The 23746-nt window shown below is 63.3% G+C and overlaps 1 protein-coding gene across 2 annotated transcripts in view; it reads right to left on the bottom strand.

Annotated features, from left to right (window-relative positions):
- The window catches only part of KIRREL1 (kirre like nephrin family adhesion molecule 1), a 99194-nt gene that overhangs the window by 5594 nt on the left and 69854 nt on the right, over positions 1-23746 (bottom strand). Inside the window, exons 2-13 of one of the 2 annotated variants that reach the window (XM_053908881.1) lie at positions 13434-13583; positions 11937-12086; positions 7583-7740; positions 5940-6090; positions 4877-4982; positions 4606-4754; positions 4302-4429; positions 3566-3740; positions 3372-3472; positions 2063-2261; positions 824-931; positions 542-681 (exon numbers count right to left, since the gene is read on the bottom strand). In XM_053908881.1, the coding sequence (XP_053764856.1) occupies positions 542-681; positions 824-931; positions 2063-2261; positions 3372-3472; positions 3566-3740; positions 4302-4429; positions 4606-4754; positions 4877-4982; positions 5940-6090; positions 7583-7740; positions 11937-12086; positions 13434-13583 (1715 nt within the window). The remainder of the gene's footprint in view (positions 1-541; positions 682-823; positions 932-2062; positions 2262-3371; positions 3473-3565; positions 3741-4301; positions 4430-4605; positions 4755-4876; positions 4983-5939; positions 6091-7582; positions 7741-11936; positions 12087-13433; positions 13584-23746) is intronic. The other variant, XM_019438547.2, reaches the window with a different exon arrangement.

Below are 23746 nucleotides of genomic sequence, written 5' to 3'. Positions count from 1 at the left end.
GCCCCCCTGCGGGGCCCGCCCCAGGCCCAGGGCTCCCCCCCCGCCCTCCCCCCGGTGGCTGGCAGGGTCTGGGGTCGGAAGGCCAGGAGAGGGCGCGGGGCCCTGGTCCTTGTCGCTGACGCACAGTGACCTTGGGAGTGTGGCGGCCCCTCTCAGGACTGTCTCTTCATCTGAGCAGGGGGGCGAGTTGGACCGGAAAACTTCTAGGGGGTTCCAGCCCTGTGCGGGAAGGGTGCGGCGAAGCGCGCACCCACGGAGGGCCGCCCCCGCCTGTGCTGCGCTGGAGGGAGACCCGCTGGGCAGAGCACGTGCGCGCGCAGGTTCGTGGGTACACGCATGAGCCTTTGTGCGCCTGTGTGTGCAGTTGTGAGCGTGTGTGCGCCTGTGTACTCGCGTGAGTGTGTGTGTGTGTGTGGGTGGCAGGACCAAGGCAGGCTGACAAAGGGGGGACAGAGGGGAGGTGGTTAGTAGAGCTGGGGGCGGGGATGGAGGTCCCGAGAACGTGAACAGGGGAGTGGGCCAGGAGGAGCAGGACCCTCACCGAATAGATGGCCTTCATGACCCGAGTCGCAGTGGACACGCTGGCGGTATCGTCCTCCCGGTCGGAATGCATCGTGAGTGGCTCGCGGTTCACCGTCTCCACCTTGATGTCCAGCTTCCTCAGGGTCACGTCCTTGCGACCTGGGGACAGGGAGGGGCGGCCCTGGACACGTGCTGCCAGCCCCCGCAGGCCAACCCGCTGGCCGCGCCTCGGGTCTGCCTGCGCCGGAGGCGGGGAGGCGGGGAGGCGGGGAGCTCTGGGCGGTGGGAGGCCCCTACTCACTGCCTTTGCGGCGGCGATAGAGGAAGAACGCCAAGGCGATGAAGGAGAAGGTCAGCAGGATGCCCGCTCCGATGGTGGCCCCGGCGATGATGCCCACGGGCAGCACCTCTTCAGAGGGAAAGACAGGCGAGGGTGAGGCTGGCAGCTCGCGGGGACCTGAGGCCAGGCACCACGAACTCCGCCCGCATCCAGGGACGGGACGGCACACTGTCGGCTTCAAGCCCGGGAGTTTGAGAGGAAGGTCTGCGTTGTGTCCGGGTTCAGGCCCGAGCTCCGGCTTGGTGAGTTGGGGGCACAGCCATGTGTCAACCCCGCAGTGTGGCACAACGTGACCCTGGCCCTGGCGGTCGGTCCGTCCCTGCCCTGCAGCCCGTGCGCCTGTGAGGTCTGGCCTCTGCTTCCTGGGCCGGGCTGCTCTTGAGGCCAGCTGTCTCCCGATCTGTCACCACCTTCCCCCCCATACCATTGTCAGGGTGGCATGGGCACCTACCCTCCCAGGGCTCCCACGGTTCTCCTTGGCTCCCCCGCTCCCCAGAGCTGAGGATCCGGGGAGCCCCCCTCGGGCTTTCTCTCCCTGCCTGGGGGTCCTGGATGGATCAGATCTGCAGGGAGCTCTTCCCCTCCTCGATGGGTGGGTCCGGCCTTCCTCCCGCTGCTCCGTTCTTCCCCACTGACCCCTGGCCGGGACCCTCAGCTGAGACACACCTGATGGGAGGCCCAGCTTTTCCTCCTCAGATTTCAGAGCTTCCGGAAAAGTCAAAGGCAGTGCCTCCTTTGACATGCAAAGTGTCTTAAGGGCGGAAGGATTCTCGAAGAGGTGGGGAACCACACCCTACTACTGGGCACCTCCTTCGTGCCCAGTGTTTTATATACGCGTGTCATTTAATCCTAAGGACGACCCAGTGAGGCCGGTGGTATTATGCCCTTTCACAAAGCATTTGATTGCCCTCCCGAAAAATCATTTTACTCTGAGCACTGCTCCATGGAACCAAAAGCTCCGGGAGGGCAGGGCCTGTGTCTTGTCACAGGCATCCCTGTAGCCCTTAGCACAGGGCTGGGCGCAGCGTGGATGCTCAATGAATGTTTACAAAAGGGAGTGGCTGTCCCCCGCCGAGCGGAGGGCAGGCCCGGGAGAGCTGTCTCCCCACGAGACCCACTGGGGGAGAGGAGACGGAGCCCCCCCCCCCCCCCCCCCCCCCCGCCGCGGCCCCGGCTGCCCTGCGCCCCGGCCACGGTCACCTCGCTCCTCCAGCTGGATGATGGCCGTGCCCGGCCCGAAGCTGTTCCAGGCCGTGCAGTTGTAGTGTGTCTGAAAGTCGGCCTCCATGACGTTGTTGATGGTGAGTGTGGACAGCACCCCGCTGCCCGAGTTGGTCCTCTCCACCGTGTAGCGCTCCAGCGTCCCCACCTCCAGGAAGTTCTCCTTCCACGCCCAGGCCTGGGGTGGGGAGGGCAGGCGGTGAGAAGGAAGGGGCAGGCGGCAGAAACACCCGACCCGGGCTCCAGGCACCCTCGCCCCACGAGCCCTGTGCGTCCCTAGGCCCAGCCCAGCTCTCGCCCTGCAACAAACACGAGTTCACCCTGTTGCCTGGAACCTCGGCCTGGAACCTCCAGCCTAGGAGGAAAGTGGCTCTGGACAAGATGGAGATGTATGCCGGGAACATTCGGACGTGCCCAGGGACGTTCTTTAAAGTGCAGATTCTTGGGGCTTAACTCCTAACTATGCATCTCCAAGGGAGAGATCCAGGAGTCTCTATCTTTATAACCATCCCAAGGACGCAGGTGCGGCTGGACCGATGAACTGCTCTTTTGCCCAGACCCTTATAAGGGGGAGGATCCCTTGCCCAGGAGGGGGTATCCCCAGGCTCCTCCCTCCCTGACCTCCCAGCTCAGGGCACCCCCCCCCCCCGGGTCCCCTCCCTGAATGCAGCCTGAGGGAAGGGGAACCACTGAGCACTGGCTCCTTTCCAGGGATCAATCCTCCCAGCTCTGCAAGGAAAGCCCCCGGGAGCAGAGCCGCCGGCTGCCCAGGCGGCCGTGGTAATGAAGTGTCCCTGGGCAGCCCTGGAGTTAGCCAAATGGTCATTAAATGTGATGAGGGGTTTGACGGTTAATGGGCATGGAAGGAATTAATGGCTCATGGTGTGGGGAAGAGAAAGGAGGGTGGAGGGGAGCTGGGAGGAGGAGGCAGAAGCAGGGGGCGGAGGGGCAGGGGCCAGGCAGGGCAGGGAGGGGAAGAGGGAGCAGGGAAAAGATGGGAGACGCCCAGGAAAGGGAAGGGGACGACGGACAGAGAGCAGCCGGGGTGCCCCGACCTTTCACACCTGTTGCTACAGTCACCTCACAGCCACCCTATCAGGCGAGGACACCGCCCCCGTTTTGAGGACGAGGAACCCGAGGTTGAAAACGCTAAGCACGTGGCTCGGGGTCACGCAACAAGTGAGAGAGGAGGTGGCATCCGAGGGGAGGACGGGGGGCAGAGGGACGGAGCTGCGTGGGGAACTGGCAGCGAAGCAGGTGGCTGGCTGTCCGCGGACCCGGCACTCACAATGCGGTCGGGGGGTGGCGTACTCCCGATGAAACACTCCACTTTGCCACCGTCACCCCTGACGGCATACTGCACCGCCTCGCTGGAGATAATGGGGGGCCCTGCGAGCAGGGAGACGCGGTCAGGGCCGGCCGAACACAGCGGCACCTGCCCGCCCAGGCCCAGCCCCAGCCCCAGCCCCAAGGGCCGCTCACCGTTCACGTAGAGGGGCACCTCCCTCTCGGCCACTCCGATCCGAGGCACGATGGCCCGGCAGGTGTAGGTGCCGGCATCGGCCTGGGTCACTGACTTCAACAGCAGCTGGTTGCTGTTACTCAGGACCTGGGCAGAGAGAGCAGCCTCGGGTGGGGAGCTGTGGGGCCTGGGCCCCTGGGTCCGGGTGGGGCCCCGCATTGGAGGCATTGGAAAGAAAGCGGGAAGGGCCACAAGTGAATTCCCAGAAGGGAAAAGGGTGCGTCCCCTGACTCTCAACAGGGCCTCGCGGGCTGTGGTGGTTTTACAGAGGACGCAGCCTCTCGGGTGGTCTGTTCTAGGGCTTCTCCCGCCAAACAAGGTAGGAGGTTTCACCCTGGAACCCCTGTTCTGCGATCCTGGCCCGAACTATCTAACGCAGGTGTCCGTACAGCCGCAGGACTCAACCTCCCCACCCTCCTGTGTAGGTCCGGCCACCAGATCTCCCCCCCAGCACAGGTCCGTGTGTCCCTCCCACGGCCACTGAACCGGCCAGCTGTTCTGCAGGGAGAAGTGGGTCTTGATCGCAAGCACTGGCCTCCTCCTCCTCCCCCAAATCCCAGCACCCTAGAAGCACTCTGGCTTCGACTCGAAAAGCACTGTTGCCCTTCCCTTGCCCCAACCCTGCTCTCCCGCCAGAGCCAGAGTCCTTCCCCCGCAGCCAACCCCAGCACTCAAGACAGGCAGCAGGCGTCTTACCATGTTTGAATCCTTTTTGGTCCAGGTGAGGGTGAGGGGCGGATTCCCCACCCAGACACAGGTGAGGGTCACATCAGAGCCAATATCTGTGGTCGTGGGCTTGGGGTCAACCACGATCCGGGGGGCAACTGCGTACAAGGGAACACTAGTGAGGGTCTCAGTCTCATCGGGGGTCAGCTCTAACCGATCCTGTCTCCCTTCTGCTGCCCTCCCACCTCCCCATGCCTGTCCCCGCTCCCCACCCCCACCCCCACCCGGACCCTTTAAAGGCCCTCGATCCAGCCCCGCCCTTGCGGCTGCTCACAGTGGACGTTTACTAAGGTGCTGACGTTGGTGCTTCCCACTTTATTGTGAACCTCACAGGACACAGGCTCCGTGAAGAAGGAGTAGTCGACGTTCGTCTGATAGCGACTCTCGTGCGCATCTTCAATCAAGAAGCCCCCCTTGGCCCACCTGGGGAGATGGCAGACGGCGGGGATCAGGGCCCGGTCCGCCATGTCCAGCGGCACTACCCCAACCCCCGCACCCCCCCCCCACTCCAGGCCCAGGGTGCCCCCAGCCCCCACGCCTCGCACCTGTAGCCCAGGATCTCGGGGTTGGCTGTGGCCTGGCACGTGAAGACGACGCGCTCACCCTCCTGTACCGTCTGTGGCTCAATGGACAGGGTCACCGTGGGAGGGTCTGCAAAGCAGGGGATGGGGAGGGGCTTTTCTGTCCCTCAAGCTTCTTTCTCTCTCTACCACACACACCCAGCCTTCCCCACTGTGCGGAGACCTGGGGGTCGGAGGTCACGTCGCATCAGCTCCGATAAATAAGCCACCTCCCTCACCTTTACCCCGTGGAGCCTCCAGGGGGCCGGCCAGGGTGCGGGACCCAGACTGCCGCTGAAGGGACAATTAGGGGATGTAATGGTGCATTGTGGCCACGAGGCGTCAGGGTGGCCCCGCGTGGCTCCCTGAAAGGGGTGGGGGAGGGGCGCCTCCAATCCCTGCCCAGCTCCCTCCCTCCTGTGGGCGGAGGGACCCCGCGCTGAGCATCCCCTGAGTAGCAGCCTGCATTTGGGGATAATCTGACACTATCATTTAAGCGCCCCCCCCAGGCCCCAAGAGGCAGGAACGGGTCCAAAGTCCCTTCTCTGAAGCCCATGGGTTGGGATGTGTTTCAGAATTTGGCATCCCCCACAGTCTGGAAAGGGACTGGCATGCACAGACCACGGACTATGTAGGATCCCGCAGGGTCTGGGCAACACCCCACAGTGACGTAGGGGATAGATAAGTAAACTATGAAGAGCCTCAGTTCACGTCTTGCCAGGAAATCACTTCTAATTTGGAATTTCAGAGAAGCGATTGGAGGTCCGTATTCGATTTTCTTCCGAGTATACAGAATTGGAAACTGAGGCTCGGAGAGATTAAAGCACAGCCCAAGTCACACGCTGGATGAGACCCAGGAGCGGCCTGGCTCGCAGCCGATGCCCCTCCCGACCCTCGGTGCCCACGGCCTCTGGGTGCTCCCGCCGGGGGATCCAGGGGGTGGTGACAGCAAGCATCTGCCCTGGGATCCCCAGAGGATTCCCGACGGGCACCCAAGGCCCCCTCCCCCCACCCCTCCCCCCAGCTCCGCTGTGGGACCCCTGCTCACGGTGCACATCCAGCTCGATGGAAGTCTCCTTGCCGCTCGGGACGGCCTCGTTCACGCTGCGGCAGGTGAACACCCGCCCGATGTCCAGGTCTGTGGGGTTAATGAGCAGCTGGCTGATGGTGGTCTCCCTCTTCCCATCCTTCAGCAGCTCCTGGGGCGGGACAGGTGGGAGGCCAGGTCAAGCCAAAGCCCCCCCCCCCCCCCCCCCCGCCCCCGAACACTGTGGTCACGGTGGCCCGGCCCAGAGACGGGCTGGCGCTGGAGGGGCACGTCAACTTTTACCAGAAGCAGCCTTCAACCCCCCGGCCCCAACCGCTCCCCCAGGCTGGCTTTGGTTTGGTTCTCAATCGACAGACTCCATTTTTTGGAGACGTTTTAAGTTTACAGAACCCAAGGGCTCACAGATCCTGGCCTCGTAGGTACTATGCTCCGGGGCTCTCCGGCTAGACCGCAGGCCCCTGGAGGGCAGGGAGGCCTCACCGGCTGTCCCACTGGCTCCATGGTGGCCAACCTGAGGCCCCTGAACGTGGCCACAGGACCCCTAGGGCTGTTTTCCACATTGCAGCTGTCTAAGGGAAACCGGACTGCCTGCCAGCACCGGGCCCTGCGCTTTGACAGCCACACCCACGCCTTTCCCGGGCAGGAGCAGCACCAGCGTGGTTCGTTAGCACTGGCCGCTGCTGCTGCTTCCCGGGGACCCGCTGCCTTTAGTAAACGTAAGAGGAGAGCTGGACCCCAAGTGGCCATTAACAAGTCAGCTTGTTCGGTCGCCAAACTATCTCCAAATAGGTAGCCCTAAAGGAGAAAAATAGCAGGTGTCTTGGTGGTAGAAAGCTAAACACCTGGGAGGCCGAATTCTCCTCGGTCAAGTGGCGAAGCCAAGGCCAGAGAGCGGAGACCTGTCCGAGGTCACACAGCCCGTCGAGGGCAGAGCTAACCCGGTTCCGCCCCCGGGGCCGCCCTGCACCGCACACAGGCGGGCAGGTGTCCCCCAGGACCCAGCAAAGGGCTAAGCTGTGTGTTTGCCCACAGCTGGCTGAAGGGACCCCACACAGGGGGCGTGGACCCTATTCCAGCTCCTCCCAGGAGGTCCCTGGGTGGCTTCTCGGTCGCAGCTTCTTCGCTACGCGACGCACAGGCGAGCGCTGCCACATCGACGCCTCACCTGTGCCACCTGGGCGCATGCACCCACTAGAGGCTGAAGGTGGAGGTGCCCAGGGGACAGCACAGCTGAGCCGTGCTGCCTGCTGGCCGTGTGACTTCGGGCAAGGCAGCGACCTCTCTGACCACCGTGGTGAGTAGGAAAGGACACCTGCCTCACGAAGCTGCGGGGGCTTAAGAGGGACTGTCCACTAGGAGCTCGGCGTGCACTGTGCCTGCATGCAGTAGGTGCTTAATCCGTGCAGCTGGTGTTACCGGCACTCAGGCTCCACTAGCCACTGACTGCACCCCGAACCTGGCAGCTCCTGCCCGCTCTGTGGCTCTCAACCTCCCCAACTACGTGGTGAGAGGGCTGGACCAGAATGGCCTCCAAGGTCTCCTCTCACGTCTGTGGCCCCCGAGCCTGGGTCGGGCCCACGTGGGAATGGAAGGCACCCTGAGGCGGGGCCGAGGGGCCCGGGAGGGGGCAGGCAGCGTCTCACCGTGCTGGCCACCGCGCCCTCCTGCTGAGTCCCGTCCCGGAACCAGATGATGGTGGCGGCGGGCTTGGCGTTGAAGGCTCGGCACGTGAGGTTGTGTGGCGTGCCCGCTTGCAGCAGGATCACGGGGCCGCCGTCGATCCTGGTGTCCTCTGGGGGGACTGCGGGGCGAGCACAGCAGCCGGTCAGGGCGCGGCCAGCCCCCACCCCTGGAGGCGTCCCTCCCTCTGCATGACCACCCCGTGGCAGGGTGCTGCTGTTCCCGGGGGGCTGCACCCCAGGCCACCGGCCACCCATTCTTTCCAGCCCTTGTGGTGGATGGGGGGGTGGCCTCAACCAGGGAAGAGCTGGGCACACCCGGGGAAGCCTGGCACGGGAGGGGCTCCTCAATCTGTGCCGTCCCGAGTGCCCTGTGCCCTGGGGTGGCCTGACAAGCCGGCTCTATCACAGCAGCCTCCCGAGTGGGCCCCCTGCCTCCAGTGCCCCGGCCGTCGACATCCATCAACCCTGGCAGGTTATTTTCTCCGGCACTGCTAAGACCGTGCGACTTCCCTGAGCAGACACCTCCGATGGCCGCCAACTGCCGCGGGCACCGTCACCAGCATCTCAGCCGGTCGGCGTTCCTCCAGCCAGCCCTGCACCCTCCTGCCTCCTCGTCCTCGCCCCTGCTGTCCGTTCCCCCGCCACAACCCGCCAGCCAGACTCTGGGCAGTTCCCAGGCAGGGGCTCTGAGCTCCTGACCTGCCTGCTGTTTGGGTCACTTGGGAGGACGGTCCGGGCCCTCCTCCCAGCCTAAGCTGTCACGCCAGAGAAGCAGGGACCACCCCTTCCAGTCTCCCTGGCATTTCTCCTGTCTCCAGCACCTAGAAGCGGCCAGAGTAGGCCCTCGCTAACAACTTAAGGGATCGAATGGATCGGATTCCCGACGCCAAGAAAGAGGGGGTCTCTCCGTGCCCCGTCCCCACAGGCTCCTAAATGCTCAAGCGATCCAATCACATGTTCCATGAAGGTAGGACGGCCTCTCTCTCCGAAAGCCCGAGGTCCGGCACAGCTCGGTGGACAGCAGGCCCTCGGGGGTGTTAGCTGAATGGATGAGGAAGGGACCGAAGAGATCGAGGCAGAATTTCGATTATGATCTTCCCGCTGTACCGCGCTCATCGGGCCAGCGGCGCAAAAGGGCTGTGTTTGCCTTGTGCTGGGAACGACCACCAAGACCCAGGGGGGCTCTCGGGAGACAGCCCTCGAGCGCGGGCCCTGGAGGCCCGTGGAGCCCGGCGGCGGGCAGGGCCGTCCTGGAGTGTAGGAAATGCAGGTCCCGAGCCTGGGAACCGCCTGCAGCCCGTCCGCGTCGTGCACGCAGAGCGGTGGGGTCTCCAAGCAGGAGGCCCCGGTCTCCAGCCCCAGCACGTCTGTTTACCTGCCGTGGGATCTTGGCTGAGAGTCTCAGTCTCTTCGCCAGGGGCCCTCGTGAAGGTCACCTGGGTGCCGGGTCTGGCCTGTAATGTGCGGGGCCCGAGTGACACGTGACATGTGTTCACTCGGCTGCTCGGACGACGGCCAGCTCCCAGCCCGCTGGGGCCCTGGCTCCTCCCCTTTGCTAGCTGCAGGACCCGGGGCTGGGGCCAGACGGGTGCACGTTTGCAAGCAGGACGGCAAGGAGTTAAAGGTGGAGGGAAACGGATCAAGAGCCACCACTCGGGGTCTGCTGGTCTGCGTGGACCCCTGCAAGGTCACGCCTGCTGTCTCACCCAGGAAGAAGGTCCTGGACGAGCAGAGGCCCTGCACGCCGACACGGGCCACCGTGTCCGGGCGCAGGAGCCCCCCGGAGGGAAGGCTTCTCCTCCCATGGGCCCTCCCTTCCCCAGAACGCTGGCAACTTTCCCCTCGTTCAGGGAAAGAGCATCCCTCTGTCACTAATCTTTCTCTCCGTTTCTGGGGCAAAGGCGAATAGAGCTGTTGGAGTGTCTGCTCGGCCATCAGTTAGAGGGCACGTGTCCGTGTGCAGGCCTGTTTACGAACACACTGTGACAAATCTGCCCATCAACACGCATGTGTGTGTGTGTGTGTAAAATTCTAGAAAATAACACTGACACCCTGTGACGTCAGAATGAGATCATGGATGTGAAGCCAGCTGTAAACTGTGGTGTGATGGGCGACATTTCCGCCGTTCGCTGAGCGCCGACCGACGTGGCAAGAGGCCGCGTGCGGGCTGCGGGCAGCCCTCACCACGGGGCGTCCTGCGTTAACGCTTCTGCGGTAAATACCAGTAACCCCAATTTGCAGACAAGGTCCTGGGGCTCAGAGAGGTGCAGAAATGTGCCCAGAGGCAGGAGAGTGAGCTAAGCAGCGGGGCCAGGGCAGGGACCGGGCCCACTGACCCTGGAGCCAAGCCCGTCCCCGCGGTAGCTGGGGTACAGCTGTGGCTGCCGATGATGGGGGGCCACAGGCCTCCCAAGTCTATCCCGTGTCTGTGTCTCGGTCCGCAGGCTGGCCTGGCCTGAGGCAGGGGGCGGGGAGGCCACCTCGGAGCAAGGCTGCAGATGGGTGGGGGGGTATCTACCAGGCACTGGACGCAACCCACGCTGGACCCCGCCCTGCCCAGTCTCCAGTCCCCGGTGCCACGAGCAAAGCTGGACGGGAGCAGGTGAGCAGGCAGCGTGCAAGAGATATCCTGCTTCCCTAGCCTGCACGCAGCTGCAGGGGGTGTCGAGAGAGAGATGAACAAGGGCAAGGAGATCCGCACTAACCTCTCACCTCTCTTCCTCCTGGGGCCTCGTCCTGCCCCCCCCGCCTCGTGCTCCCCAAATCACCCAGATAGCCTGGGAAGGCCCACACACGGACCATACCCTCCAAACTGGCCACCCAACAGCCCCACTGTGCGCTCCCCCTCAGTCTCCTGCAAGCTTTTTAACAAGGTACTCCTCCATCTAGGGTCCCCGTTGATATCCTCCTCTTCCAGGAAGCCTTCCTTGAGTGACCCAAGACACTGGACGCCATTATAAGCCCCGTTCCTGCGATGCCCAGAAGCTTGGCTGGCCTTTTGTCTTTTATTTCTCTGTCTCTGGGGGTCCGGGTGGGAGAGGGAAGAGAGTATCAGGGCCTCCTCGTTAGGCTGGGAGTCCTCCAGGGCCCCAAACACAGGCCCTTAGGGAGGGAAAAAAGAAGAGACAAGGACTCCCAAGAACTCCACGTCCCTTAGGTGGCCCGGGCTGGCACGGGGCTCACACACACCCCAGCGAGGGACGGGAGACGCCATGATGGCACCCCACGCCCATCCCTGGAGCCACGCTAAGTCTCCCCAACGTCAGTGCCATGCTTTGCTCATCCGACAGGAAGAGTGAGCCCCCTGCAGCCCTGAGTCCTCGCCCTGCGGGGCCCTGACACCCCGTCACCTCACTTCCCAGGCGCTCCCGGTTCACAGCTCCCCGGGGCAGGAGCGGCAAAGCAGAAGTTGCTAAGGAGAGCCTGGTGGCCCCGTGACGCATTAGCGACGGGCAGACTGATCCCCAGGGGTCGTGACCTCTTCGGGTCACAGTGCCAAAATGGCCCAGGCGTCTCGACTCCTAGCCCAGCCTTTCCCTGACAGAAGGAAGACTTCTCATGCCCTCCCCAAACCCCAAGTAAAACCCTCCTCGTGTCCAAGCTCAGGGTCTCAGCTCCTCCCTCCCCGAGGGTTTGTTCCCCCATTTCAGCGATTTCAGTAGGAAACGGGGAAGGGGCAGCACGGAGGGCAAAAGGGAAGAGGGAGGGTCTGGGCCGCACCAGGCTGGAGGGAGCCCGTTGTGCAAAGGGCCCCAGTGGGGAGGCCCACAGAGGGACATCTGCTCCGCTCCAGCAGGACCCAGTCCCCCGACCCCAGGTCTCAGCCCTCGGGGCTCATTCCTTCCGGTCCTGCTCCCTGGGGCTCCCGAGGGGCCTCCAGGGGCTTCTCAGTGCCCAGGGAGGAAAGGAGACGGTGTGGTGCAGCGGGGTAGGGGCTGAGTGAGGAGGAGGAGGGGCCCAAGGGGCAGTTGCCGGGGCCGGAGGCAGCAGGGGGAGGACGGGAGCACTGACACGCCTGGGCCAGGAGGGGATTTGTCTCCACCCCCCTGGCTCTGCCCTGGCAGGGCCTTATGTCCAGCAGGCAGAGCCTAGTCCGGCCGGGCACACCGGGCAGCAGGCCTCACGCACCCACAGTCCCGCCAGGGGAGGCCCACGTGCCTGCTTTGCTCTCCTCTGCCGGACTGGGCTTTGGGAGAAGTTTTGAGAAGGATCTGGGGGCCGGGGTGGGGGGGCAGGACAGGCATGAGGCTGGGAAGTGAGGAGTCCAGGGGACACGGGGGAAAGAGCCCCGAGGAAGGGGGAGCCGGGGCATTACTGAGCACGGTGAGCTTGGCCCGTCGCGAGCGCAGGGCGGCCTCCGTGGCCTGGCACTCGTAGGAGGCGTCGTCAGACAGCTCGGCGTCCGTGATCTCCAGGTTGTACTGCCCAGCGTCCGCAGAGCCCATGACCCGGTACCGTGGCCAGGCTGCAGGGACACACAGGTGGAGCGAGGTGAGCCCCCCCACCCCGTGCCGGCCTGGGAACCAGCCTGGACCGCCCGGGCCCACGAGGGTCCTCCTCCCCATGCCGGGGGCCGCACCTGCCCAGACCGGTCCTCCTCCCCCCCGCCCTGGCCTGGGAACTCGACACAGCGGATAAGACGGATGAGGTCCCACGTGGGACACTGTGATGTCACCCCTGGGGCAGGAGCCACAGGGACACCGGAAGGGGGAGATGAGAAGAAATCTCCAGAGCTGTTGGCGGACAAATGTCTCTCATAATAATAGGGAAAAAAGAGCGGGAAAAAAGCAGAGAGAAAAGGAGAGGGAGAGGGGGAGGGCATGTGGGTGCTGGAAATATAGGGCATCGCAGCACAGATGGGGCTCCCTGGGGCCAGGGGGAGCCAAGGCCGCACCCTCACTCGTGATGCGAGGGGCGGACGAGGCAGGGTCCTCCGGCGCCCTGAAGGAGCCCCTAACCCACACGGTCCCTGTGGCAGGTGGGCCCCTGAGCCTCCGGACCCCCTCCTCTGCAGGCTCCCACCCCCTCCCAGGCACCCTTCTCCCGGGCTCCCCAGCGGCTCCCTCCCATTATCTCCCTCTGTCCAGGGAACATTGATCCTTCTCAGTCCATATCTATTGATCTGTCTCTCCCAGTTTCTCTCCTTTTCTATCACCAGTAGACCCACCAGCCCACCCCTCTCTCTGCATGGACAACCCCCCCTCCCTGTACTAATGTGCAAAACCCACTGCCAACAACCTCAGCCCCCGGACGCGACAAAGAGAACAGAAATGCACGGCCCCTCCTGTGCCAGTGTCATGATGCTGCCTTACGGCGACCAGTGACTGACTCTTCACGAAGCATCTTCTCTCATCTGGTTCAAAAGTCACACACGCCACTCATAAGCCCGTGACTACGACGCCTAGTCTTGCACAGCAGCAAACTGAGGCCCAGAGAGGGGAAGCGGCTTTCCTAAGGCCGCCCAGCTCACAGGCGGCAGAGGCAGAAGAACCGAGGTGTCTTTCTGCTCGTACACTGGCGGGAGGCCTTCCCTTGCTCCGTCATATAGGAGGCTGTTGGCTGTGTTTTCCTGAATCGTCACGTATGCTTCAGCACCGGCTGTGTCTTCCGGAATGCGTAGGGAAGTACGTGCCCAGGCTGACACCAAAATGGGTTTTGGCCTCTGAGCAGACGTCGCCCGGGCAGAGGCAAGAGAGGGGACTCGGAGAGGAGCTAGAGAAGGGTGGCCGCCCAGGAGCGTGTGCTGGGGACGGGGCACAAGGACAGGAGAGGCTGGATGCTGTGCGGGAGGGGGCGGGGGCAGCCCACTCACCTTTGAGGCCCTGGCCCATGCCCAGCGCCAGCCCGTCCTTGGTCCATTGCACGATGCCCGAGTAGTTGAGCAGCACGCAGGGGAGCACGGCCCGCTGTCCTGCCACCACGGTCTGGTCGGCCGGCTCCTGGCTGAAGCGGGTCTGGGTCCCTGGCGGAGATAAACGGGCACGGGGTAAGGCCACGCGGCAGGGAAGGGGTTCCAGCAAGCGGCCACCCTGCAGCCCCTGCCCTACTGCAGCCCAGCCCTTCCCTCCAAGATGCACACGCTCGCCCCCCCGATTCCCTCCTCCCCCCGCCCCCTCCCCAGCCCACAGGACCGGGTTTCGGGAGCCGAGGCTCAGCCGCCAGAGGGAGGGGCGCGGTGTTACAGAAGGGCCTGGCACGGGGCCGGGCCAACCCTCTCGTGCTGCAGGCAGGAGGGGCGAGGAAATTACCCGAGGGTGCCGGCGGGGGCGGGGGCGGTGGCGGTGGCGGTGGTGGAGGGGAGAGAGCGGCAGGGGGAGCAAGCTGCAGAGTGCAGACTGGACCCTGAGGCTCGGCCCTCCAGCTCCCGGGACTGGCCCGCCACCTGCTGCCTCCCTCCACCCCCCTCGACACGTGCCGCGTCCACGACGGGGTCATACCACCCTCCCTCAATCCCGGGGCATGGATGTGCCACAGTACCCTTGCACGTGTCATAGGAGGCACGGTGAGGTAGCACACGTGCGCAGCCACGCAGGACCGTCCCCGAGGACGCACGCAGTGGGCGCGCGAGGGCAGGCGCGGCCACAGGCTGCCTGGGTCTCCGGGGGCCCGCGACGAGCCTCGGAGCCCAGTTCTCGGCACGCTCGCCTGCCCCACCCCGTGTGGCTGCCCCCTGCCCCCCCCCCAGCTCCAGGGCACGGGTGCGGACACGCGGACGCGGCGCCCCGTGCTGAGCCGCCCGCTGTGGGGGAGCCGAGCGCGCGTGTGACTGTCCCGCTCTCCCTCCGGCTGCCGAGCCACACATGGCCGCCCGGCCGGGAGCGTTTGATTAGAGAAGCTGCTGCGTAATTGCCTTTAATTGTGGAGCCCAAATGGAGCAGGGAATTGGACTGCGGCTGCTCCCCCCCATCCCCCCACTGGCTCCCACCCCCGTGAGCCAGCGCTGGTCCCGCCGGCCGGCGGGGCAGGCCTGGGCACCTCGCTCCGGCTGCCCGGGCTGTGCGGAGAGGGGAGATGGCAGAGGCTGAGGTCTGGGGCCTCCGGGCCTCGTCCCCAATCTGTCAGCTTGGTCCAGAGCTCAGGGGACTCCTCCCTCTCCTTTCCCTCCCCAGCTCCCAGGTCTCCGCAGAGACCACGGTTCCCCGCATCCAACCCTTTCCAAAATTTCTCTCTTCTCCACTCCTCTGTGGAAGCAGACGGAACCTGTCCCTCCTCATTCTGAGACCTCCCTCGAAGCCACCAGAGACAGGCCCCCCCCCAGGTTTCATCCCCTCCCTTCTGTTTCCGCCTCCAGCTCCGTTTCTTCCCTTCTTTCCAAACCGGCCCCACATTCTCTTCTTCCAGGAAGTCCTCCTGGATTGATCCCGTAGCTCCTTGGACAAACACAGCTTGTCTCATCGCCCAGCCCTGCTGTCACAGCTCTGTCCGTGACGTTCCTGTCCCAAACTGTAAGAGTCTTTGCCCATGTTTTTGTCGTGGGGAAGAAGGCAGCTGGTGGGTGGAGGCATATGACCCACCGATTCTACCAGAAAGGAAACCTCTCCTCCAAAGCCAAGGGCCGTGCCATCTCCCCCCTCTGAGTCCCCCTGGACATCTGACACCCACATTGTTTGCAGTACACAAAGGGGACCGAGAGAGAGGGGGGGCAGGGCTGGGAGTGATGGCCAGCGTATGATTTAATACAACGAGGCAGCCTCTGCTCTCGGTTTAGTGTACAAATTCAGCTCCTGGGGTCCGCAGGGGCTGGAACTTAGAACCGGGGCCCCTCTGCACACTGCATGGGCAGCCCCCGACTCTGCCGACCTGCCATCCATCCCGCATTTCCAGGGATTCCAGCGGCAGGTGCTGAGATCCTGGGGGAGGGGGTGGGTCAGGTGAGCAGCGAGCATTATTAATTCAGGCATTGCCCTCATTATTATTCAAATTTATTCATATCTTTGCGCATTCCCTAGTGCTGCTACCCGCTGCGAGCCCCCCCCCCCCCCCCACGCACGATTCTCCTTCCCACGGCCCTGGCCCCGGAGCCCAAGTCACCCTGCTTCAGAGATGGGACTCGTATTCACAGCTTTCTTGTGTGACCGGACACACCCTGGACTTCCAGCGAGGTCTCCAGGAAACACTAAGAAGCTGACGCTGCGGCAGGATGGAGTGTGAAGCCGTGTGCAGAGATGGGGACCTCGCCGGAGGGAGGGGCCGGTGGCTTGGGCGTGCCCCCCCCACCCCCCAGCCCAGCTGGCCTGCACAGCGACAAGTCTGGGCACAGACTGCAGGGTCCCTCTTAGGAGCACAGGGGTCATAGGAGCACAGGCAGGTTTGCACAGTGCCCGCACCACACTTCCTAACTGCGACCTTGGCCAAGTCACTCTCTGAGCCTCCCTTCCTCACTGGTAAACCGAGGCGTGATAACGCCTGCCTCCGGCCTTCTGTGAAGGCTCGTGGGTGAGGCATAAGGCAGGCCCGGTACCTCCCCCTGCATGGGCCCACTCACTGCGGCTACGGCCCTCCCTGCCCCTTGGCAGCTGGATAATTAGAGGCACCCCGGAGACCGAAGCGGGGACATGACCGAGAAGGCGACACCCATCGATTCGGGGATCTAAGAGTGAAACCTGCTTTGCTTTAGGCCTACTTGAAGCAACTCAGCCGGGAGACAGAGGGATGGAAGCAATGACCCTGAAGAGTCAGAGGGGAGGGAAGATGAAGAGGTCTCGGGAATCTCACTCAATGGGAGAGCAGCCTGGGTCCTGAACCTGTGAAAAGCACACGCACGTTTTCCTGCCCCAAAGCAGCCCCTGCAGTCAAGACAGCGTCTGAGACAGAGGCCGGATCCCGCGGTTTGTCCCGACCTGGCTGAACGCTGCCCCCATCAGCTCCTGCGCCCTCTCCAGGCTTCTGTCACCCTGCCTGGTCGGGGGCGGGGGGGGGGGGGGGGACCCTGCTCTCCCACTCACCTCCTGTGAAGTCTTCTCTTCCATGGCTCCCCACTCGCCCTCAGAACCCTTCTTGCTCACTTCTTACCTCTGCTATCGTGTGGTTCCCACTGTGCTGCCCACCCCTGCGCCTGAGCCCTGGGGGCTCCTGGAGGCTGGACTGTGTCCCTCAGGGCCCCCTGCCGTGCTGTCCCAGCACAGTGGCCTGGCTGCCAGGCCCACAGCAGGTGTTCCGAAGAAGTAAGCACTCTTCGCCCTGCGCCCCACCCCCTGACCCCATCAAGGAAAGGGAGGCAGAGTATGCCTGTCCCGGTCAGACTCCTGCGGAGGCAGAGACAGGGCAGGGGACGGGAGGGGACGGCGTGGGGCCACACGGACTGGGGGGAGGCTGGCAAGGACACCCACACGGAGGAGGCCGAGGGGAGCGAGGGGCAGACTTGGTCCTGGTGAGGAGGAGGCCAGGAGAGGGACAGACAGGCCCGAGGCGGGGTCTGCAGGGAAAGGCAGCAGGCAGGACCCGGTGACAGAGACCTCAAGAGTCACGGAGCCAGGCCAAGGCAGGGGAGCGTCCCGGAGATGGAGGGGGAGAGGCAGAGGGCCTCTCGTGTTCTGCACACTTCTTCCCCTTAGACGTGTGTGCCGAGAGGCTGGGCAGGTGCCCCGACCCGGGACAGGAGACCCCCCCCCCCCCGCCGGGGTCTGCAGGCAGGTGAACAGCTGGGGAGACACGCGGAGCACAAGGGGTGCGGGGGAAGGGGCTTGTGCTTCTCACCCGAGCTGAGGAGGGCTCAGAGCTGCACGCACCCCTATCCCTCCACCTCCCCGCCCCCCTCTCTCCCAGGCCTCCTTCCTTTCAGGTTCCCTGGGCACCCCCCCCCGACTGCCCACCCACCTCTCGCTGCCCCCCCCTCCAAGCCCCTCCCCCATTCTGCCCCCGCATTGCTTGGGCTTCTGGCTATAACACTTCTCACAGCCTGCCTTGGATCACAAGTTACTGGTGTGTGCGTTTCGGTCTCTCCCACTCTCCTGGGAGCCCCTGGAGAAAGAGACGCTTTGATTTACCTTCCTTGTCCCTTCAGTCCCAGCAATGTCCCTTCATAACGATAACTCCCAATTATGAGATGCCAGCTAGGCACCAGGCACCGAGGCAGGTGCCTCACAGACATTTCCCGCCTGATAATCCACTGCACGGCGGTGGCTGCTATCTCCATTTTCGAGGAAAGGGAAATGAGGCTCAGGGCGCTTATGGCCCAGACATTGCTTAGTGGCAGAGACGAGAAGGAACTCGGCCTTCTCAGATGCACGGCCCCTGCCGCTGGCACCGTGCCACGCCACAGGAATACGCAAGAAGCATTTCCTGGATGCACGTGACTCACGGCCCCCGCCCCGGAGACCCTCTGCGCCCATCCACGACTTCCGATCCTCACGTTTCGCCTCAGACTTCCAGCATCATCCCGTGAGCCTCTGGGGAGGGCCATGCTCCTCAACGCGGGGCTGGCCAGCACCCTGCAGCCACAGGGGCCTTGGTCTACGCGCTGTCACCAGCCACAGGAGAAGCTTCGCGTGCATACCCCTGCGCGGAGGACGCAGCGGTTCCCAAGGCTGGAAGGACATCAGCGGCACGCAGAGAGGCTTCAGCGATTTGCAAAACGCTAAGTGTCGAGCCCCCAACGTCCACCAGCAGCCGTCATAACAAACAGCCCCTGCCTGTAAGTGCCAGTCCCGGGACCGCGCCCCTCCCCGGGCCGTGCACCTCCCCGGGGCCAGCTCGCTTCCTATACAAAACCGCCCAATGAGGCGGGCGCCAATATTCTCCCCAGTGAGGATCTGAGGCTCAGAGAAGAGCAACTTCCCGGCAGCCACACGGCTGGTGAGTAGCGGGGCCAGTGAGCAGAGCAAAGGGCCAGGACACCTGGCTCCCGGACTGTCACCGTGCCCACCCGGCCACTGCTGTCTTCCCTACTCTCACCACCGCTGGGACCTCCTGGCACAGACTGGCCATCGTGCAAGGGGGCCCTGGTGCCTCTGCACCTCCCCCCTGATGCCGCCCCCTGGGAGACCCTCTCCTCCCCCACCCCTCCTCAGCCCTCACGTTCCCAGGCGACACTGCCTTCCCCAGAGGTAGTTATGCCAGGAGAGGCCACCTGCCCTGGAGTCCCCTCCCATTCCCGTTGGGCCTGGTGAGGACAGAGGTCGAGTCCCATTTCTGACTCAGAGCTAGGAAGTGACCTCTAGCGTAGAGATTCTCAGACACATACCACGTTCTCCTTGTGGGCACGTGTGTCCCGTGCGGAGCACGTGTGCACACGTGTTTGCTGGTGCACACACACCCGTCTTGCACACGTGTTCACAGTGCACACACAGCCCTCTCGCACACGTGTTCGCCGGTGCACACACACCCGTCTTGCACACGTGTTCACAGTGCACACACAGCCCTCTCGCACACGTGTTCGCCGGTGCACACACACCCGTCTTGCACACGTGTTCACAGTGCACACACAGCCCTCTCACACACGTGTTCGCCGGTGCACACACACCCGTCTTGCACAAGTGTTCACGGTGCACACACAGCCCTCTCGCACACGTGTTAGCCGGTGCACACACACCCGTCTTGCACACGTGTTCATGGTGTACACACACACCCATCTTGCACACATGTTCACAGTACACACACACACACACCCATCTTGCACACGTTTATGGTGCACACACACACCCATCTTGCACACATGTTCACGGTGCACACAGCGCACTCACACACATGTTCACTGGTGTGCACACACAGCCCTCTTGCACACGTGTTTGCTGGTGCACACACACCTGTCTTGCACACATGTTCATGGTGAACACACACACCCATCTTGCACACATGTTCACGGTGCACACACAGCCCTCTCGCACATGTGTTCGCTGGTGCACAAACGCCCGCCTCGCACACGCGTTCAATGGCACGCACACACCCGTCTCACACACATGTTCATGGTACACACACACCGTCTTGCACACATGTTCACGGTGCACACACAGCCCTCTCACACAACTGCATGCAGGCACATGCTTCTGCACCCCACGGGCCCCTGTCCGCGCCCGTGCCTCGGCACACGTGTGCCCAGAGCCCTGCCTGCCGGGCCAGCCAGGAACCAGAGAGGGAGTGGGCCACGCACACGAGAGGCCGAGGAAGCTGGGCTGCAGGAGAGGGGCTGGCGGAGGCCGGGCCCTGTCTCCCCGGATTTATCAAACATGCAGTAATGAGCCCCCTGGGCGGAGCCGTCCCCGAGCTCTGCACTCCAGATTGCTGCTGGTTCAAAGGGAAGCCTTTGATTCGCACCGACAGCTTTCAGATGGAACTAAATCTCTCCACACTGCACTCCTCCTCCAGCCCCGCTGGCCCCGCTGCCTGCTCTCACATCTTCGCTCGCCCACCGTCCCCCCCAGACCCTCTCCCCAACCCCAGCCGTTCCCTTCCTGCTCCATGAAAAATACAACAGCCGGGGGGGGGGGGGCCCGGGCCCTCCCGTTGGCTTCTCTCATCTCACGGAGAAAAGAGGATCATGATTCTCCGGGGCCGGGCCAGCCAAGGGGAAAGGAGAGGAGAAAGGCAGATTTGCACCTTTGATAGAGGAGAGAAGGCAGCCGAAGGGAGGGAGGGAGAGGGGGAGGGCGGGAGGGGTGCCGGATGGGGCGGAGAGAGCGAGGACGCGGGGAGCAGAGACACGCGGATGCAGACAGAAGGGGGCTCGGGACCCTGGGGCCAGGAGCTCCCCGCTGCCGGGGCACGAGGGCCGTGGCTCTGCCGATTTGGAGGACACAGAGTCCAGCCCACAATCAGAAACGTCCAGATGTGATGTGGCTTTTTCGAGAGGCCCTGACAGGTGATGAACCAGGGGTCAGGAGGCTCCCAGCAGGTAACTTCAAGTGTGGCTGAGAGCGGACCTCCGGGTGAGCCCCCAGACAAGTCTGCAAACATTCAGACTATCAGCGGCCCCACCCTGCTGTCTGCCAGCCTTCGTTTCACGGTCTGACCTGAAAAAGTCACCCTGGGCAGCAGGGGCCTCGGTGCCTTGACTCAACCTCCCCACCAACCTCCTCCACCCTCCCACCCTCCCACCCCCACGCCAAGTCACAGGCAGAAGAACCCGTCTCTCCTCCCTCCCCCCAGTCTGCCTGGCCAAGCCAGCCTGATGCCATCTCCAAGGCCGGGGTATGGTAGGGACAGCCGAAGGGGAATCTTTCCAGGGACCAGATGGGATTTTACAAGTGGCCACAATCTGGCCTGGTTTCCTTGCATTTGAGCAGACCACAGAGGCCGGCTGCAGAGGCTGGCCCCAGGGCCCCGGCTGGTACTCCCAGTGATGGGCAGCATGGGCTTATTGGTCTGGGCCAGTGGATTAGTCACGGAGAAGCAGGACAGAAACTTGAAAGAGACAAGGGCACCTAGCCCAGCCCCTGCCAGGGAGGGACAGACGCGCTGTGGGCCGGAAGTCAGGAGATGGGGGCTTGTCTGGTCCCGGCGCTGCCCCCACCCAACGGGGTGACTTTGGGGAGGTCACTTCACTTGTCTGGGTCTCAGCTTCCTTAAACTATAAAGAGAGGGAGCTGAACGCTTGGACCCCAAGGGCCTTCCCGCTGTGATGTTCTAAGATTCTGCAGCGTCGTCTGCTGTCCCGGGGCCTCAGCCAGGCCTTGCTGACGCTCCAAGGACTCAGCTCTGTGCCCGTCCCTCTTGCACTGTGAGGGAGAGGGCCGGTGCACCTGCAGCCGGGCCAGTCTGGCAGCCTCCCCACGGGGTGTAGAGGGCAGTCTGTGGCTTTGTGACACTAGGACCGTGGTGCAGAAGACCCAGATGGGGACCCAGCACAGGAAGGAAGACCACTCTTTGCTTCCCCTGCAAGGCACGCCCCACCAGTCCTCCCCGCATCCCCTGCGCTAGGCTCAGGATGGGAGAAGGGGGGGCAGAGGGCGGGCAGTCCCGGTCTCGGAGGTGACCTGTCAGCCCAGGCCCACTCACAAGGACTTTGAGCTCCCGAACTAAAAGACACTGGCAGGTGCAGCTAGACACATGCACCCCTCCCCCACCGCGGCTCCCATTTGGACCTCCAGCCCCCTCCGCCCTGCCAGCCCAACGACACCCGGGCCAGACCTGATCTGACAACTCTATGCAAATGTGCCCTGGCAGGGGACCCTGAGAATGTTTTCTGGGAAGGACAAGGGCACCGTGAGCCCAAGTGGGGTTGGCCGTAGCAGGTATGACAGCGGGAGCAGGAAGGGGAGTGGCAGGAATGGTGGACATTTCTGCTGAAAAACCGAATTTCAATCTGGCTTCCATGGGAAGGGAAGGGCGGCGCGGGAGAGGAGGCAGGTGGCTGGCAAGGACTTAGTGCAGACAGGGGACACAGAGGGGAGGAGGGGGGCGCCCGGGGCCAGGACTGTCACAAAGCCAGAGGCCTGGGAGATGGGGCCAGGTGCTGGGAATGGTGTGGGGGGTGGGGAGGGGCGGCAAAGGAAGCGGGCCCTCTGCCGCCGCCCGACCCTGTACCTGCTGCCCCCCAGCCGTCCCCACGCCCGCAGAGCGGCAGGGAAAAGGAACAGAGAAAGAGGAAGGGAAGGGAAGGAAGAAGGGAGGAAGGAAGGAGCTGAGGTGTCCTTGGCTGAGGTGCTGAAAGAGAAGGAAACAAGACAGGAAAGGGAAACAAGAAAATTCAATTAGAAAGAGAGTCTGAAGGTCAGAGCGGCACAGGGCCTTCATCACTAATGCAACACCTTTATGCGAAGAAACTGAGGGTCGGTAAAGGAGAGACGTATTCGGGGCAGGCCTGCCTCCCCACCGCGGACGCCCCGTCGGCAGGCCGCCCAAGCCCTGCCCATCCTGCACAGGCGGCAAGAGAGGAGAGGACGAGTCCTTACCCAGAAACCCTCCTTCTCCAAAAGGAGGGAGGGGAAGGGACAGCGAGAGGGAGGCTACAGAAAAGAAGGCCGGGAAGATGGACAAAGCGGGACAGAGAGAAGGAGGCCCGGGGCGGTGCAGGCGGGGGGCAGGGATCTGAGGCCACCTTCTGGCCAGGCCATGAGCATTTAGGTCAAGGGAAAGGAGTGAAATCCTTGAGAAATGGAAGGGATTTCAGAAAGGATTAGCCAGGCAGGGCCAGGAGGAGAGAGTGAGGTGGGGCAGCGTCTGAGGAAACTCCAGGCCTGGTCTCCCCCTCACAGAGCAGATGGCCCATCTGGCCGGGTCCCTCCACAGGCGTCCTGGGGGAGGCCTTCCAGAGGGGTCCATGCACCAGCCTCACCTGCTACCCGCCTGCCCGGCCCGGGGCCCAGGCCCACTCCCTCCAGCACACGAAAGTGCGAGTTCTCAGCTCAAGGAAACCTTTTCTCAGTTATCCCGTTAGGGATGTGGCTTCCGTGTACGGTCTGGCAGCGGCCAGAATGGGACCCCTGAGTCTCCCCTGCCGCAGGCTGCAAGGCCAGGAAGAAATGCAGGCTGCTTCCCAGACCTTCTCGGGATTGGTTTCCTGGCACCTTTAGGAATAGTCTCCAGAATGAATAGCATCAACTCAGAAATCCAGAAGATGGAGGCGGGCAGGAGTAAGGATGCGTTCTCCCGCCTTCACCCTGAAACCAAGAGCCTTGGGGGTGGGGGGAGGGTGCCTGGGTGGCTGAGTCGGTTAAGCATCTGACTTCAGCTCAGGTCATGATGTTGAGGTTGGTGGGTTCGAGCCCCGTGTCGGGCTCTGTGCTGATGGCTCGGAGCCTGGAGCCTGCTTCGGATTCTGTGTCTCCCTGTCTCTCTGCCCCTCCCTTGCTCGCGCTCTGTCTCTCTCTCTCTCTCTCTCCAAAATAAATTAAAAAAAAGAAAGAGTCAGGAGACTTGGGTCTTCTCCTGCCAAGCAGTGGCTCTTAAGGACACCTGTCTGTTTCTGAGTTGAATGAGCTTTATTGTATTTCTGCACCCCCTCCTGCCCCCTGCCCCCCTCTCCTCAAAATTAAAAAAAAGAAAAAGCCCAGGAAATCTAGGTGTTAGACTTTATCTCCTTCTGGGGCCGGGAGGTCACAGATGACCTCAAAGATTTCTCTAGAAGTTCCAGATGGAGCTAACAGGCTTTATGAGCCAGGTGAGCAAGTCACACAGGGAGGCACAGGGGTGGGGGTGGGGGGCTCTAGCCCAGCACCAGCTCCCCAGCAGTGTCTCTGAGAAAGGCCG

The sequence above is a fragment of the Panthera pardus genome, unplaced genomic scaffold (assembly GCF_024362965.1).
Source record: "Panthera pardus isolate Hobbes unplaced genomic scaffold, ASM2436296v1 HiC_scaffold_21, whole genome shotgun sequence".
NCBI classification, from domain to species: Eukaryota; Metazoa; Chordata; class Mammalia; order Carnivora; family Felidae; genus Panthera; species Panthera pardus.
The sequence above is the reverse complement of the archived record's forward strand: the minus strand, read 5'-3'. Positions and strand labels throughout refer to the sequence as shown.